General features: G+C 37.2%; 1 protein-coding gene across 12 annotated transcripts in view; it reads right to left on the bottom strand.

Annotated features, from left to right (window-relative positions):
- The window catches only part of RGS7 (regulator of G protein signaling 7), a gene marked incomplete at both ends in the record, with an annotated part of 489,391 nt that overhangs the window by 240,871 nt on the left and 230,016 nt on the right, over positions 1–18,504 (bottom strand). For all 12 annotated transcript variants that reach the window (XM_084253313.1, XM_084253315.1, XM_084253309.1 and 9 more), the window contains one exon: positions 3,705–3,801. In XM_084253313.1, coding sequence (XP_084109439.1) covers positions 3,705–3,801 — 97 coding nt within the window. The remainder of the gene's footprint in view (positions 1–3,704; positions 3,802–18,504) is intronic.

The following is an 18,504-nucleotide window of genomic DNA, read 5'->3' as shown; positions in this document are numbered from 1 at the left end:
CCAGCTCCTAGATTTGTATCATTTCAGAACTAGATACACACACACTTTACTGAAGTTAAGTGATCTCATGAAAATCCCAGGTGAGAGAGCTAATGGGCTTTGGTCTGGTCAGCACCCATAACTGGGTTCCCTAAATGAATTACCTGAACTTGTGGGGTATCTAGTCATGTGTCACCTATGGAACTGCCTAAGTTATGCCTGAAGTTTAGAAAGTAATTCTGAGGGTAAAAAAAAATCACTGATTGGATCCACTCAAGTGTATGTCCTATCCCTAGTTCAAGGAAACCACATGAAGGCCATTTCAAAGATTTTTCCTCTTGTTTTGGAACAATGAAAACTAGAAGGCTAAAATTAACAACTCCAATATAAAAAAATAGAAATTTTTGTATAATTGTTTATCTGGAGGAAAGATATTTACCAATAGTAGAGTGGGGGCAATCAACCAAACCATTGCTCAATATATTATCCTGTGTAATAGGATTCTTTGACATGATTCTGAAACTGGCTCTCATATATTGTAGGAAGTTGGATTTTATTATCAATTTCTCAACAAAACTGTTTTCACCATAGTAGATGTGGCCATTAGTTGGTCAAAATGTGTATGCTGTCTGGGAGAGTTGGTTATTGCCTATCCCTCCACGTAGCTGCTCACATACTTCAATGGCAGGGACTGAAGAGGTTCTTGGCTCTGGAATCTAGGAACTAGGAGGGATGAGATTCTTCTTTTAAATTCTTTCTCCCTCCTACAAGTGAATCAAACTTAACAAAAGAATAACAACAAAGCAACAAAGTAACCACATCCATGGATTTGGATGGTCTTCACTGAGGTCAGACTAAAGAAAAAAATTAAATGATTAGAGCTATTGAAAGGAAATAAAAATCTGCAAGTTGTCACTGTACCCAGCACCTCGGGTAAAAATATGAGTGCTAGGAGCCTCCCTGGGGGCTCAGTGGTTAAAGTCTCAGCGTTATCAAGCTATCAGCAGCCAGTGCAGCATGAGCATGATCCCCGGCCAGGAAGTTGACCCACATGGTGTAGCAGACCACTCCTGTCTCACCTGCTGCTCCCCTCAGCAGTGTATTTCAGTAGACCCACCTGTTCTGCTCCCCACTCTGTCTATGGTGAATCCTCTCACCTCCCTCCACATCTCTGGCTATACTCCAGTTCTTGTATGCATAAATAAATAAAAATAAATCATTAAAAAAATTATGATGGGCCTCCCTGGTGGTGCAAGGTGTTAAGCACAGTACTGTGAAGCTATCTGCAGCCTCTGCAGCACGACTTCAATGCCCGGCCAGCCAGAAAACTGACCCAGATTGTGCAGCAGACCTCTCTTGTTGCACCAGCTGCTCTCCTCAGCAGCGTATTTCAACCATTCTGCCTGTTGTGTTTCCATCTTTGTCTCTGGTGAGTCCTCTCAGACAGCATTCATGTTTTGACCAACTGATGGTCGCATCTACTAAAGTAAAAACAGTTTTGTTGAGAAGTTGATAATAAAAAGTCCAACTTTGTAGAACATCTGAGACCCAGTTTCAGAATAATGTCAAAGAATCCTATTACACAGGATAATATATTGATGTACCACAGTTCTTGCATGCATAAATAAATAAATCTTTAAAAAAAAATATGAGTGCTGGCCTGCTTAAGACAATACTACCTAACCTTTTGCGTCAAAATTGAAATTCTGATTTAGTAGTAATTAAACATATGAGACCAAGATTTTCTAAAAAACTTCTAGGAAACAGATTACTTAGCTAATTACAACAATATGAAAAATGTCATTCATGACTTTATTGACTAGCTACAATTGTTGCTTTACATTAGTGAACATTAAAAATAAGTATTGGTATCTTTAAAGTTCATTCTTAAATATATGTCCAATTTTAGTTTTTAATTAAGATCTTAATATCATTAATCAAGAATTCTTCCCATGATTTCATATATTGCAAATATATGGAACTCTACCAAATATTTTAGATTTACCCTTAGAATCAACAATTTAAACTTGCAGCCCAACTTAATCTGATGGGCAAACCTTTTTTGCTTAGCCTTTTTTTGTTTTATGTATGTGGTCAAAAACTCCTGAGTTGGAATGCCTTTAGATAGGAAATACACTGTTGAATTGAGAAGAGTTCCCAGTTACACTGGTAATTTAACTCCATTTATCTACATGGATTCTGAATGCATTTTGTTTTGCAACGCCAGGACATCTGTTCCTTTGATCATCAAAACAGGAAAATATTTTTTATTTGTTAACTCTGATTCATTGACTGCAAGGACTTTAATATTTTCTAAGGGGTAGAGGATACATACAAAAATGAGTTAAGCCTGGAAGTGGGATGGCAAGGAAGGAAGAGATAGAGTAAAAGCCCCAGATAAGGAAAAATACAAGGCATTTGCAAGGAAGAGCAAAACATTGGAAGAGAATAAGATAAAAGGAAAGAGAGGAAAAGAGGATATATTTTATTAGAGTAAACGTAGGCTATTGAAACCCTAATGTGCTTCATGCATTCTCTTTTATAGTGCAATGCAGCTATCACATCCCAACATCTGAGTCTGTTCATTTGTATTCTGCTCTGATTTATTGCTATCTAACCAAGGATAAGGGTGTCCTGATTACTGATCATATTTTAGTCCTTGTTCATCAGGAAACAGTAAACATTCATCCTTCATGAATCCCATCAAGTGTGCACTTGTCCGTGAGCGCGTGCGCGCACACACACACAGCCCCAGCTTTTTTACTCTCCTCACTCACTGTAAGTACTTGGGTATGTCTGATTCTGCCTTTACTCCATGCCATGTTAGCCCTGTTCTCAGTACGCCAGTGTTCCCCAGTCTCACCAATTGGAACTTCAGTGTCTTGTGGAGCTCGGGTATGGATTCTAATGCATTACTATGTGTTTTCTCTTTTGGGATTTCCCTATTCACATCTGTGGGCTTTCTGATAATTATTTCCTTAACTAACAGTCATCCAACCAAAAAACAAAAACAAAAACCAAAAAAAAAAAAAATCACAACATTACCTCTTGTATTCTGTAAAGCAGTTATTTTCCAAATTTTCATGCTTTTTCCTTTCAGTCCCCAGGTATCAAAGTCTTGGCATCCCAACTATTCTTGCAAGAGTGTTATAGTGACAATAGCCTTCCCTAAATGACAATTCATCTCGAGCACTTTCCTCATAACATTCTTCACAAACATTTTAAATGGCTCCATATTTACCCATATATCAGTATCAGATCCTTTAAGTTAGCCTTCAAAGACCCTCATTATCTGACTCTATTCTTATTTGCTGATGTGGTCTATCCAACCTTTCTTGGCAGATGGGAGACCCCAGTTCTCTTGAAGCTGATACATATTTTTAGTTTTCAATCTCTGTTCATCTCTGCTATGCAGGAACTCTTCCCTGACACTTCATTGACACTTTTCTATCCTCTTAAATTCCATATGCAATATACATTGTTTCATATAGCTCTACTTTAATATTGATTTCTCTTATTTCACATTTTGTCTTTGCAACTAATTTAAAGTAGGGTCACATTTTTTGTTTTGTTGTATTTTGCTATAAGTGTCCACCACTATGTTAAACATGACATGGGAATTTTATGATATTGAGCTAGACTTTTAATAATGAATAGCTAGAATAGATTTTTTAAGTTTGTGAAAGATACCAGAGAAAGTGGAGCTATACTGCATGCAAACTTACCAGAGAAGACACTAGGTATCTTGGAAAGAAAGCTTTTCACAGTACGAATAGGAATTCCATTTTTTTCATCTTGCATGCGTGCTATGACATCTTCCATCTAAATAATAAAATAGAATAATTATTTTTTAAGTTAAACTTTTGAGAAAAAGTCAGTTTTCATAACAATTTTGTTTTTCAGGTTTGTCCAACTAATAATATTGCCATTATAGATATTTTGTCTTGCTAGACTTAGACACATTAATATTTCAGTTTGTTTAAAAGATGGCAAAAATAACAAGAAAAGTAGACATTTTATGGTCCTTTCAACTACTAATAGAAATTGTGTGCTTTGATTATTGTCTTTCTTCTAGTTTCACATCATTGGTTATAAAGAATGATATAAATCAGAGTCTAAATTTGAAGCTGTCAGAAATCATTGTCACAGCAAAATTCACACTGTATTAATGCTATCTCTACAGGACTCAAAGAAAGAAAATGCCTTGAAAGCATTTGCTTTGATCTCCTCTTGTGGGAAAGAGTTTTTATATTTGTTTTAATGTTAATTTCTAAACTTTGGTGGAAATACAGGGCTTATTGCCATTAGTCACAGATTCTCTTGCTCAGACATTCACTAAGGCATGATATAAAATACCTCCCCATACACACACACAAAAACACACAGATGTATACATGTATGCATAAAATTTATGTAGGCATCCCTGGTGGTGCATAGGGTTAAGACACAACCTTTGAAGGTGTCCGCAGCCACTGCAGCATGAGTTCAATCCCCAGCCAGGGAGATACCCACATGGCTCAGAAGACCATGGCTTTCCCGCTGCTCCCCTCAACAGAATCTTTCAGTCAATCTGCCTGTTTTGTTCCCCATTCTGTCTCTGGTGCATCTCCTCACCACCCACACCTCTGGCCTGTACCCAGTTCTTGTATACATAAATAAATAAATCTTTTAAAAAATTTTTAAAAATTAAAAAAAAATTAAATGAATGTAACACAATAGTTTCCCATTTAGTGGATATCACTATATTTGTTTGTCTTTAAAAAAAATTATTTATGCATACAAGATCTGGGGTGCAAGCCAGAGGAATGGGGGGGTGAGAGGATCCACCAGAGACAGAGGGGGGAGCAGAACAGGCAGATCTACTGAAATACACTGCTGAGGGGAGCTGGTGAGACAGGAGAGGTCTGCTGCCACCATGTGGGTCAGCTCCCTGCATGGGGAATGAACATGGCTGCAGATAGCTTCATAGTACTGAGACTGAAACCCTTGCACCACCAGGGAGGCTCCTAGTTGTGTGTCTTTAAATAAGGGCATTACATTCTCTTTTGTCTTTGAAAAAAATTTAAAGTAGTATATTTTACAAATACTATACAGACTGCTTCACAAATTGGAATTTAGTTCTAAATATGATTCATTCAAATCAGAGCCTCGGCCTTTACTTGCATGCTTTTAAACTTGTGGCACATAAAAACACATAAATGTACTCAAGTATATCCCATAGATAACCAAGGTCCATTCATTCATTCATTCATTCTACGAATAGTTACTGATCACTGCTTGATTAATTCTGCAAATAGACCAGACATAGAACTGGGTGGCGCAGATATGAAGATGGATATTATGCAGTTCCTGCCCTCATGAAATTCACACTCAATATTAAAAACAATCATGAAATGTGAGTAAGGTTTGTAGTTTAATTAGTAGTGCTGTACTAATTAAATTTCCTATTTCTGATAATGATGCTACCTTTAGTATGTTAACATGGGAGGAAAATGAGTAAACGGTTTATTAAGAAATTTTCTGTACTGTTTTTGTATCTTTTCTGTAAGTCTAAAATTATTTCCAAGCAAAATTTTTAAAAATAACAATCTGAACTTTTTATCAATGAATTATCAAATTCCCATCAACACTACAGAATGGTTACAGAACAGAGAGAACGTATTGGCCTAGATAAATATTATCAGAGTTATTAGAAGGAATGACTTTGAGTATGGAAAGGATTGTTTAGAGTGAGCTTGGCCAGCATTTGACACTTAGTTTTATTCATTATCAACTATGTTACTTTGATCAAATTCAGTATCCTCTCTAAGGCTTAATTTATGCAGCTATAAAATGGTAATAACAGGATTTATAACTCCATCACAATGTTCATAGGATTGGGTTGGGGTTAGAGTAGAGTCAAGTATTTTAAGGTTAAAGGATGCAACATATTAAAGTATAGTAAATAGATATACAAATATTAGACTTTGAATGTCCATATCTCTTGACATTTGGGAATGCTTATTCTCCATCTGTAGTTTCTTGGGTTTTTTTTTTTTTCATGTGAAGGAAGCACCATTAGCCTAATTTGACAGCCTCTTTCTGCCACTTAACTAACTCTACCCCAGGTGAGTTGGGTTAGTTAATCATATACAAGACTTAATTATGAGAGTGCCAGCAAGGCCTATTCCTTTTTTCTTGGGAAGCTCCATCCAACTCTGATGATATGGTGATCTCTGCCCTAGAGGGTGTATAAATCTGTACATACCTGGATTTTAGAATTAAAGCTTTTGTGTGCACTTCTCAGCAATAATTTTATCAGCTATCAAGGATATACTGTGACCCATATATTTGGTTGTGATTTTCAGTTGGTCCAGCATGCAGGAAGGAAGGAAGGCATTTTATTAGATCCACAAAAGAACCCAACAATAATTAAACCTTTTCAAGTAATAAAAATATTGCAACTAAGTACAGAGACATAAAAATAGATACATTTTATGACTTCTATTTCTTTTCATTTGCCACTAATTCACCTAACACTTGTTCAGAAAGGAAGACTAAACTGTTTTGTCTTACTGAGTATCATCCTATAAATCTTTATATCATCCATTTAATAGTTTACAGCAGTACAGATTAGACAGTCACGAAAATCTCTCTGATTCCCACATTAATCACCTCGGCACCAGGACTGTGGCAATAATCACCTCTGGCTGGAGAGTGAATTAAGTATCTCTATCAGTAGAGCTATTTTCTCTGCAAAGTCAATTCACCTCTCATTTCATTGGACACGGAAGGAGCAAGATTAGGAACCTAGAAATTGAAAATAAATTCTGTGATTTTATTTTTAAATATTCATTTTTATAAATTATAATTTCCGTAGTGAAAAACGGCAAACTCCATGAAAAATAGGATTTGCTTTCTAGACAGAAAATGTTATCACAGAAATGTTTTCAGTTGTTTTTATCTTTCTGAAGATTACAGTTTATCCATGAACATTACCATAGCCTAGGATGAGCAAACAGATAAAACAAGACAAAACTAAACCCAAAAACAAAAGCAAACAAAATCTGGTTTATTAAGGCAAAGATCATTCACAAAGGTCACATGTAAAAATACCTCCATTTTATTTACTCAGATTCATCCAGACATTCATTCAGAGTCTATTTATTTTTATATTATGATTTTAACCTCTTAATTAGGTGCCTTTTCACTCTTAGTAATAACAAATTGGATGAGAGGCAAAGTATAGAGCAAGATTACAACGAAAGTAATACAAAATTAAAAAGGACCTCAAATATTAAAAATTTAAAATCCTGAGCCTCCCTGATTGCTCAGAGGTTTGAGTGCAGTGCTGTGAAGCTGTCCACAACCTCTGTAGCATGGGTTCGATTCCCCCAGCCGGCCAGGCAGATACCCATATAGTGTGGCAGACCTCTCCTGTCTCACCTGTTGCTCCCCTCAGCAGTGTTTTTGGTCCATCTGCCTGTTCTGCCCCCTGCTCTGTCTCTGGTGAATTTTGTCACCCTCCCGCACCTCTGATCTATACCCCAGTTCTTGCATAAATAAATAAATCTTTAGAAAAAAATAAAGAAGTAAGCTCTACACTAAAATAAATAAATAAATAAATATAAAAAATATAAAATTATTTGGAAGAATTTTAGTATCCTAAAAGAAGATATATACCATAAAGATACACACACACACACACACACACACACACGCTCTTTTTTTTGTTTGTTTTTTTAAAAGATTTATTTATTTATTTCTTTATTTATACAAGCACTGGGTACAGTCAGAAGCGTGTGAGGGTGAGAGAATTCACCAGAGCCAGAATAGGCAGACAGATGGAGGACACTGCTGAGGGGAGCAGCGGGCGGCAGGAGAGGTCTGCACACCATGTGGGACCATCCTCCAGTGGCCGGGGAGCAGCCGGGGATCGAACCGGCGCTGCAGAGGCTGCAAGTAGCTTCGCAACCCAGCGCTCAACCGCTGTGCCACTGGGGCGGCCCCGCACACACTCTTAATCTTCATAAAGATGGCACTGAGTGTAAGGGGTTAGAGTTTATTTTCACTATCTTAAATATGTATCTGAGAGAGAGGAAACACTAATCATAAGGTAAATGAACCAGCCTACTGACAGGAGAACTGGTCATACCTTGGGTCCCTGAGACTCTTTGTAAGTGTTAGTTACTTCACCCTTAAATTAAGAATTGGGTCATCTTCTTGCTAAAACATATTGATGATTGAATATAATCATAAATGTTTAGAATTGGTTAAGATTCCTAACTTAAAAGTGTGAATTTCCTACCAGATACAAGATGAGCCTATTAATTTGAATAAGACTTGTAACAAATTTATTTGCTTCCAACTGTCAGCTTATTGTAATTTCTTTTTTCTTCTATTTTAATATTTTATTTTATATAATTCTTACATCATTTTTCATTTTTGCACAATGTATGCATTTTCATTTTTGTTATATTCCCCAAACAATTGCACCCCCCCCCCTTATTTTGACCCTAATCCTTCATTTCCTTGCCCCTCTACCCCCATAGTGTGTCTCTGGTTTATAGTTGCTTGTTGATTTTTATTTTTACTTTGTATTAATTAGTCTTTTTCCTGGTCCCTTATTTAGGTTTTTTAAATTCCTGCTATGAGTGAGACCATCTGGTATTTTTCTTTTTATTTTTTCCGACTTATTTTCCTGAACATATATACAATGGAATTAGCAATCAAAAAAGATAAACACATGCAGTTTGCAGCAACATTGGAGACGCTTATTATAATTTCAATGCATAGAGCAGAGTGATTAATAGCATGCATTTAGTCCAGTTAGATCTGGACAATGGTAGAAAAAGTCCAGTCAGATCTGAACGATGGTAAGTAGAAAAAAGGGATTTTGGCTAGAAGAAATTTAGTATAATTTTTTTTTTTTTTTGCATTACAGGGCCTCCCTTGGCACAGTGGTTGAGCGCTGAGCTGCAAAGCTGCCTGCAGCCTCTGCAGCATCGGTTTGATCCCTGGCCGCAGGCGAGGGTCCCACATGGCACGCAGACCTCTCCTGCCATGCCCACTGCTCCCCTCAGCAGTGTATTTCATCATTCTGACTGTTCTGTTCCCCGCTCTGGCTCTGGTGAATTCTCTCACCCTCCCATGCTTCTGACTGTCCCCAGTGCTTGTATAAATAAATAAATAATGCTTTTTAAAATTTGCATTACAAAAGAACTATGAAACTACAGAAAAATAATATTTAAAGGAAAGAGGGAAACTAAAACAATTGCATCATTATTTTACAAAATAAAATCTTTGCTCGTATTTTCTTTATGAATTTACCTTTTGAAGCTCTTCAGAGGATCAAGAAATTGAATTTGTATTGACTACTTTTCCAAAAGAGATCTCTTTCCTATGCAAACTCATTTTCTATGTGTGATAAAAGTAAAGCAATTATCTCTAGCAAAGTAGTTTTAAGAATATCTGTGTCTCAACTTGTTCAAAACCTATGTTATATTTTATAATTCTATTACTACTGCGCATTTTAGTCATTATTTTATACTATCTTTCCCCCCATAGATGTGAACTTCTTGAGGAGAGAAATCCTACTTTATTCATTTTGGTATCACTAATTATACAAAGTGCTTGGTCAATAAGGAATGCTCAAGGAAAAAATAGAGTGGGCATTACATTCTTTGTTTAAGACACTTTTTTTTTTTCCTGAGAGATCCAAAACAAAAATTCAAGTTAAATTGATTTAAGATTTCATCTTGAGATGTTTGAATGCTTGTTTTCCTCTTATCTAACATTTAATGAAAAAGACAGACTGGCATAGAAATAATGGAACACAATGTATGGTAAATTAAAACCTTATATATTTTGGTTCTACTTAAAGCAGGTTTTCTTCAGCTTATTTATTGGAGAAACTTCTTCCTTCAGTAAATGAGGGTAAATCAGTGACTACTCAAGACACTAGGAGGCTTATGGCCTTCTCCTGCTTGTAGATGTGACACCCCCTTGTTATGTGTAAGCTCTCAAGACAAAAGGCACTATTGAATTCTAACACATTGCTCTTTTCCTAGTAATTCATAATTAGCATTTCTTTTGCACTAATTTAGATGTCACTTCAATACTTGTGATGTATTGAAAATACTGTTCAGGTTAAACATTTCCTGCCCACACACTTGGCAGAATGAAAGAGAAAGCATATTAAGCAGGTACATCTTTGAAAAGAGTTACTAATTATTCAACAAGAGTCCACTAGACAGAGGATTCACAAAATTACTGCCTTGAGGCCCTTCTAAAGTTAGAATCAAAGATGGGAATTTAATTAAGTTTAATTTGCTTATAGCTACATGTGCCAGAACTTTCTCACAACACCAGTATTATTGATTTCATTGAGACAATAGCTTTACAAAGACAACCTGACTGTAGGCAGAACATTTATATGAAGTAAAACTAAAACATTTTGTACTCTGTGTACTGAAAGAGAAATAATTCAATAATTTCAAGTAAGTTTTCCAACATTTTTGGCAATACACCATTGAGCATAGATATTTGTAGATATAAGTGAGACAATGAATGGACATATTGAATGTTTTTGTTCTTATGTGCACATAAATTTAAATTAAAATTATTGTATGGAACCAATATTTTAAGTGCTAACAATCATAATGGGAGAAATGATGAGTAAAGTAATTCTTGGATTTCCTTGTCAATTAGTTAGCTGCAGATACTAAATATTTTACATCTGCCTATTAGTCCTTTAACTGTTGGAAAAGTTTGATAAGGAAGTAAATGATTTACAATTATGAATTAATCAATGAAACTGCTGGCCTCCAATAAATGCTGAATTAGAATGAGATTAAAATTTGAACCAAAAATGCTGCAATGTTTCTAATCTGTATCATTTTCCCTGAGATGAAAGTATCTTTACTCAGAATTAATCACTATTTTCATATAAAAAGTGGCATTCATGAATACTTAAGACTAAAATGGTAAACTTACACAACATTTGCATACATATATGTCCCAGTTCAACTAGAATATAGTTTTTTTTTTTTTTCAGAAACATTACCTAATTTAATTTGGAATCATAGAGACTATGCTTTTGTAATTTTACAGAAGTAGTTTTTTTTTTCTGATTTATAAATGTTATTTCTATTTTTTTTTAAGATTTATTTATTTATTTATATAAGCACTGGGTACAGTCAGAAGCGCAGGACAGTGAGAGAATTCACCAGAGACAGAGCGGTGAGCAGAACAGGCAGACTGACGAAGCACACTGCTGAGGGAGAGCAGCCGGCTGCAGAAGAGGTCTGCGCACCATGTGGGACCCTCGTCCGTGGCTGGGGATTGAACCGGCGCTGCAGAGGCTGGGGGCAGCTTCGCAGCCCAGCGCTCAAACACTGCGCCACTGGACTTGTATTCCAACTTAAATCATCACAAGTGAAGAAAGGTGTGTAAGCACTTTGGGGTGTACTATGTGACTCAGCGATCAAATACAACTGTTCTTTAGGACATTCTCTCTGCTTTTCACCTTAGTTCTTCTTGTGACTTCCTTAACTTTTTTCTCAGCCTAGAGTCTTCTCCACGCTGCCTAATACAGGAACAACACACATGGCTACTCCTGCTTTCTCAGTTTCATAGATTAGCATCCAGGAGCCCAAGGAGAAACTGTTCTTTTCATTCCATACCAGCACTTTAGACAAAAACTCTTTATTATCATGCTCTGGAATTGGGACAGTTGGAAGAAATGCTGCATAGATAAAACAATAGCTTTTTTTTTTAAAGATTTATTTATTTATTCACACAAGCACTGGGTACAGTCAGAAACGCAGGAGGGTGAGAGAATTCACCAGAGCCAGAGCGGGGAGCAGAGCAGGTGACTGACGAAGTACACTGCTGAGGGAGGTAGCGGGTGGCAGGAGAGGTCTGCGCGCCATGTGGGAACCTCGCCCAGCAGCTGGGGAGCAGCCAGGGATCGAACTGGCACTGCAGAGGCTGCCGGTAGCCTCGCAACCCAACGCTCAACCGCTGCGCCACCGGGGAGGCCCAAAACAATAGCTTTTATTAAAGCTATATTCAATGTGAAAAGCCTATTGGAAGGAGAGGGTTAGAGTTTTACAGAGAGAAATATGTTCTATAGAAAAAATAGAGAGGTTGTTGAATAATGAGGTAGAGCCAAAACAAGATAAAGCGTGATTCAGGGAAGGATTATGTTACACACAAGCAAATCAAATGATGAGATTGCATAACTATAAAATAATGGAAATAACATGCAAATAAATTATTTGGTTAATTGATGTTTAATCTTTGTTCATGGTAGTATTTGATCATGAAGCACAAAATGCCAAATATTTTACTACATATGACAGAGTAACTTGAATTTTCAATTTATTTTTTCCCTCTGAGGTATTACTTGTTTAACTTTCAAAAGCAGTCTGATGACAAATCTCTATTGCAGTCAGTTTAAGTAGAAGAATATCCTCCTGAAATCATGGGGGAAAGATTCATGGGAAAAAGATTCATGGGAAAGACAAAACTAGGCTGAGCCTAGAGATATGCAGTGCAAACATATGGAAAGAGAAGGAAGATGCAGAAGATGACATCATATAAATCAACTGCTTTCTACTTGAGTTCAAGGTGGGAACAAGTAATACTCCAGCTTAGGAAAATGAACCATGTTGGAATTCTTCACCTTCTGCCTTGCATCCAAGCTATTTTAACCTCTCTGAAAGGTGTGTCCTTAGTGAATTTTGAAACTTTGTCCAACTTTTTCATCAACTTTCTTCATAGAAAGCCTGCTTGATATTCTTTATATAAAGGACTCCTACTTAAACCCATGTCAGATGCTTCTATTTGAGCTCAAATCTGTCCACTCAATTGAAAAATCCCAAAGTTAACTCAGGAATTAATCTGAATATTTTACTTCCTGTTTAAAATTTTTATTTCCCTGACAGCTCTATGACTTATCTAGAAGTAAAGGACCATTCTCATTTCTCCATAGTAAGATTCAAAACAATCATTCTAGCCTTAGGATTTACTACTCTCTTCATTATATTTAATACTTCAAACATGTCCAGCAATTGCTCATTCGCACATACTACACTCTCTGCCAGTTATATCTTTCCCTTTCCTGAATTCCTGGGGGAATTCAGTTATATTTTTAAGATATATTTTCCTGTATTACATGTTCCCACAATACATTTTCTTACCACACTTGTCACCAAATGTCTACTCCCCATCTACCACTAAACAATCTCCCCCTTCTACCACCTATTCCCTTCTCCCTCCATCCCTTTGGTAACCACCATTATTTTGTCAGAGTCTAAAGGTTTGCTTTTGTTTTCTTTTTATCTTACAAAACAGTGAAATAATAGAGAATTTGTATCTCTACTTCGAACTTACTTTGACCTATCAAAATACCTTCAAAGTTCACAATGTCCTAAATGGTATCATTTTTTATAACTGTGTAGTAGTCCACTGTACATATATAACGTCTGTTCTTTATCTAGTCATCTATCATTGGCACTTAGGTTGTTTCCATACCACAGCTACTGTGAAGAGTGCTATAATTAACAGAGGGTACACATGCATTTTTGAGTTAGTGTTTTTGTATTCTTCAGGAAGATACCCTGTTTAACCTGAACAGTATTTGCAATACATCACAGGAAGATTTTTAGTTTATTGTAGTATCAGTTGTTTATATTCTCTTTTGTTATCCTTGATGTTGGTCCTAAGATGACACAAAAGCTTATGTTATGAAGTGTTTTCAGGTCTTACATCCCATTTTTTTAATTCATTTTGAATTGATTTTTGTATATGGTGTTAGGCAATGGTCTAGTTTCATTCTTTTACATGTGTCCACCCAATTTTCCCAAAATAATTTATTGAAGAGTCTTCCCTTGTATTATACATATAGTTGTGGGTCTATTTCAGGGCTCTAAATTATAGAGCTGAATATTCTTGCCAGAACCCAGGAGACATGGCTGTGCGATCCTATCCAAGAACTGCAAAAAAGAGAGGCCTCCCTGGTGGCACAAGGAGTTAAGTCTCAGCACTACGAAGCTATCCGCAGTCAGTGCAGCATGAGTTCAACCCCCGGCCAGCGAGCTACACACATGGCGCAGCAGACCTCTCAGTCTTGCCCGCTGCTCCCCTCAGCAGTGCATTTCAGTGAGTCAGTCTGTTCTGCTCCCCACTCTATTTCTGGAGAATCCTCTCGCCCCCCTATCCTGCGCCTCTTGCCTACACTCAGCTCTTGTATGCATAATAGATCTTTAAAAAAGAAAAAAAACAACTAAAAAGGAGGCTTGTTTAATTGATGTGCTGACTCACCTGGATTTGACTTTTTTTTTTTTTTGGAAAGATGTTTTAAAGCATAATGTCAAATGAACTCACGCATTTCCCAGCCTGAGTTCTCAGCAGGGATTCAATACAAGCATTAAGTTCTTGAAAATAAGATGCTAGTGATTATTTTCTCAATTTTCTCAATGTTGGTAAAGAACTAGAGACATTCCAAATGCAAAGGAGAAAAGTTAATTTGTCAAATAGAGTGGATCCCTCAGACAATTAAGATATAATCCAGAAAATCCTAATTGAGAGTGCTGCTCTGAACAGGCCCAAACAATTAAGATAATGGAGTACGAGTTTTGGAGCCAGGGTTTCTGCTTTCACTGATATAAAACATGAAGGACTTGGATTAAATGTAGGCAACAGGGCTAAGAATAAATATTTTTAATAACGTTATATCAAGATGTATAACTTCAGTAATTCACTTTGATGACAATTTCTTTTGTAAAGCTGAGGCTCAGAAATATCTCTAGAATGATTTAAATATAGTTTCAAAAGGAGAGATCAAAAGTATGACCTGCAGTCATAGCCACAATATATATGACTAGAGCTGAACCAAGCTTAATCCATCCTGCTTAGTCTAAAAATTAAAAAATTAATATCCTGTCTGAGTTTAATTTTATGTTTTTTAAAAAATTATTATAATCCATAGGTAGGAAAAAGACTCTTTAAAAGGAAAAATTATAATCATGCTAATGATCACTCATCTACTTCAGAAGCACTCATCATATATATATATAATGATTTGGCTATTTATCTTATGTTTCATGCTTTGTGAGGATTTAAACGGGTTTATGCTATTGACCCTGAACTTTTCTCCATGTGACATTCTTATTTTACTGTGTGATTTATTTCATAGATGGATTTTTATTTAAATTTTAAAAGATTTATTTATTTATGCATAGAAGGACCAGGGTGTTGGCCAGAGGTGCCAGGGGTGAGAGGATTCACTAGAGTCAGAGTGGGGAGCAGAAAAGGCAGATCTGCTGAAATACACTGCTGAGGGGAGCAGCGGGCAAGACAAGAGAGGTCTGCTGTGCCATGTGGGTCAGTTCCCTGGCCAGGGATCCAACTCAGGCCTCAGTGGCTAATGATAGCTTGATAGCGCTGAGATTTTAACTCCTGCACCACCAGGAAGGCCCAATTTATAAAGTATTTATTTATTTAGTAGAAGAGCTGGGTGCAGGCCAGAGGTGCAGCGGGGGAGGGAAAAGGGTGAGAGGATTCACCAGAGACAGAGTGGGGAGCAGAACAGGCAGATCTACTGAAATACACTGCTAAGGGGAGCAGCAGATGAGACAGGAGAGGTCTGCTGCACCATGTGGGTAGCTCCCTGGCCTGGATTGAACTCAGGCCCCAGTGGTGATAGTGCTGAGATTAACCCCTAGGCCATCAGGGAGGGCCTGGATTGATTATTTATTTATTTATTTATTTATTTAGAAAGTCTTTTTTTTTTAAGATTTTTATTACACAAATAATGAATGATACAGGTGACCAAATAAGGATGTCATTGTCTGTATCCTTGATGAATGTGATTGTGTATTCTGTGTAACTCTATTTCATCATGGTTTTGATTGGCATTTCCCTAAGGATTATTGATATCCATTGTATTTTTTTGTGTGTATGCCGTACTTTCTAATCTTATTTTTTTCAACATACATTCATTTGCTTATTCTGTTTTTTTTATTATTTATTTATTTATACAAGAACTGGGGTATGGGTCAGAGGTGTGGGAGGGTGACAGAATTCACCAGAGATAGAGTGGGGAGCAGAACAGGCAGATGGACCAAACTATATTGCTGAGGGGCGCAGCAGGTGAGGCAGGAGAAGTCTGCTGCGCCATTTGGGTATCTCCCTGGCCAGCTGGGAATTGAACCTGCACTGCAGAGTTTGCGGACAGCTTCACAGCATGGCGCTCAACCCGCTGCACCACCAGGGATGCCCCATTTGCTTATTCTTAACTAATCTGTCCTTGTAATTAAATGCCACCCACTTAGAAGAGACTCAGTCATGAGTTTGGTGCCAGCATGAGTAGCAGTTTTGACCCAGGACCCAATAAAAATCTTATTTTTAAGTGTTTTCCCCCATTGGAACAATATTAGGTGGAGATCTTGCCAAATATTACTGCTGGCCCTTAACACCTAACCTTCTCTTTCTCCTCCCCTGCTAAATGTTCTGGAGATAGGTCTCTACACCAAGCCCCTTTTGTTTGACATCTGACTGGGACACAGGAGGAGGAAATCAGGATTGGACATTTTCCCTCTGTCCCTTCCCTGTGTGCTACAGTCTGTTAATGGCTGCTGCCTTTCCCTTTCTAGGAAACAATATTTCCTGATAGGCCCTTTTTGTGGTTGGATGGTTTTAACAGTTACCACCAAGCCATCCATCATCTTGTACCTAAAGCCACAGGTGGGAAAGACTTCTTGCAGTGAGGGTCCTTATTCTACTCTATTCCTCGAGCGTTCCCTTAACCTCATTCTAGACAGAGCATCTTTGATACTTTACAAATACTCCTTTCAAGTGTTTCCTCTTTCCTTCTTGTATCCTTCTTGTAGAAGCAAAACTCTTTAATCAAACCCAAGACAAGCACATATATGCATGTAAACAAAAATATAGCATTAATAAGTATCTTAAAATAGTTGATCCAGTTATATTTGATACAAGTTACTCATCAGTGGCCATTTCTCTCTGATCTGATGTTGTAGTCTTCCCTTGAGGTGTTGTGACTCCCTAACATAGTTTCTAGTGACTTGCAGTAAAAGTCTATCTTGCTACCTCCATCCTAAACAGCTTAATATGGGAAAACTATACTTCTGTTTCTCTAGAGTCACCTCAGCATCTTTCTCCAACCCAGAAAAGTGTAATTACTGAAGAGTCAGGATACTCTCACAATAGATGCATTAATTGGAATTATGAATTGATAATCTTCAAGTTTCTTTACCAATAGGGAGTTAGGGAAAGATAGGAGCAGAGTCCCAACTAAAGCTCCCAAAAGGAACAGCACAGGAAGGGGCAGCTATGAGGCTACATATCTACCAACCAGCTAATCCCCTTGATCACTGGGCTGAGAAATCTGTGTGTAGTACTAATCTCAAATGCTCTATGCAAGTGCAGGACCCTGGCCTTCCAAAACCATTAATTGGAATCCATCACTGGGAATACAACTGGAAATCTGCACTCTTTGCCAGTCCTCAAGGAAATGGCTATGACCTCTAGAGGTAAGAACCACTGCCCATGCATAGGCAGTTCTAAATGGAATACTTCAGAGAAGCTAACGGATGCATTTCCATAGAATAAAACCACTGAAATAGTGTGATATACAGATTTTACTGATTTTCTAAGTTTGTTCTTACAGTGTTAGTATTTAAATAAATGAAAGTATTTTTCAAATAAACTACTCTGAAGGATATCTTTCAGCACTTGCTGCTAAAATATTCAAATTCTCATTCTAACTGATAACTATATGCTAGTGCATTTGCTATTTACTTCTCTAATCTTTCCATAAAGGTTTTCCTGTGAACACATCGTCTGTGTTGCACATACACACTCCTGTAGCTATAACCCAGTGTGTCAGTAGCTATCTCACAGTGATATTTGCCAAAAGGCCTTATCAGTAAGAAATTCTAGACACTGTTATGATTTACCAAGGCAAAGAGGATTAATCACAAAGGCAATTTTGTGAAACTACATAAAACTCCACCTTCCTTGGGAAGCCATAAATGTAATGTTTCCAGGATCTTCACTGAGGCAATGATTTCAAAGGGTTGGCACTCCTCCATGGAAAACTAATCATCTCTGCCATTGTGCTGTTCTGGGCCTGCTTAGATGAATACTTGTTTGACTGTGTTTGGGATGAACCAACGAAGGGATAATAAAGTTAATATTTGAAATATGTCATCCACCATGGTGGTAATAAGACTGCAGTGCAGTGCTGACATCTCTCAAGCTGTTGAACTGTTTGAGGTTGCAAGACAATACAATCACAATGATTCTTTCTTTTTACTTTCCTGCCTCCATTTCTTCCCAGAAGGTCAGTAGAAATGAGTTAGAAGGGCTAGTCAAAGAAATGGGCTGTCTTTTATAAAATGTTTTATATGTCTGCTCAATCCAAGGAGAGTGTGAAGGCAGAATCTCATACCAGTAAGAGCTCTGCAAAAGAGTACACTGACATGAAAGCATCCCCATCACCACAGAAAAAAATCA

The sequence above is a fragment of the Talpa europaea genome, assembly GCF_964194135.1.
Source record: "Talpa europaea genome assembly, chromosome: 14".
Lineage (NCBI taxonomy): Eukaryota > Metazoa > Chordata > Mammalia > Eulipotyphla > Talpidae > Talpa > Talpa europaea.
Note: the sequence above shows the minus strand (reverse complement) of the source record. Positions and strands in the feature narration are given on the sequence as shown.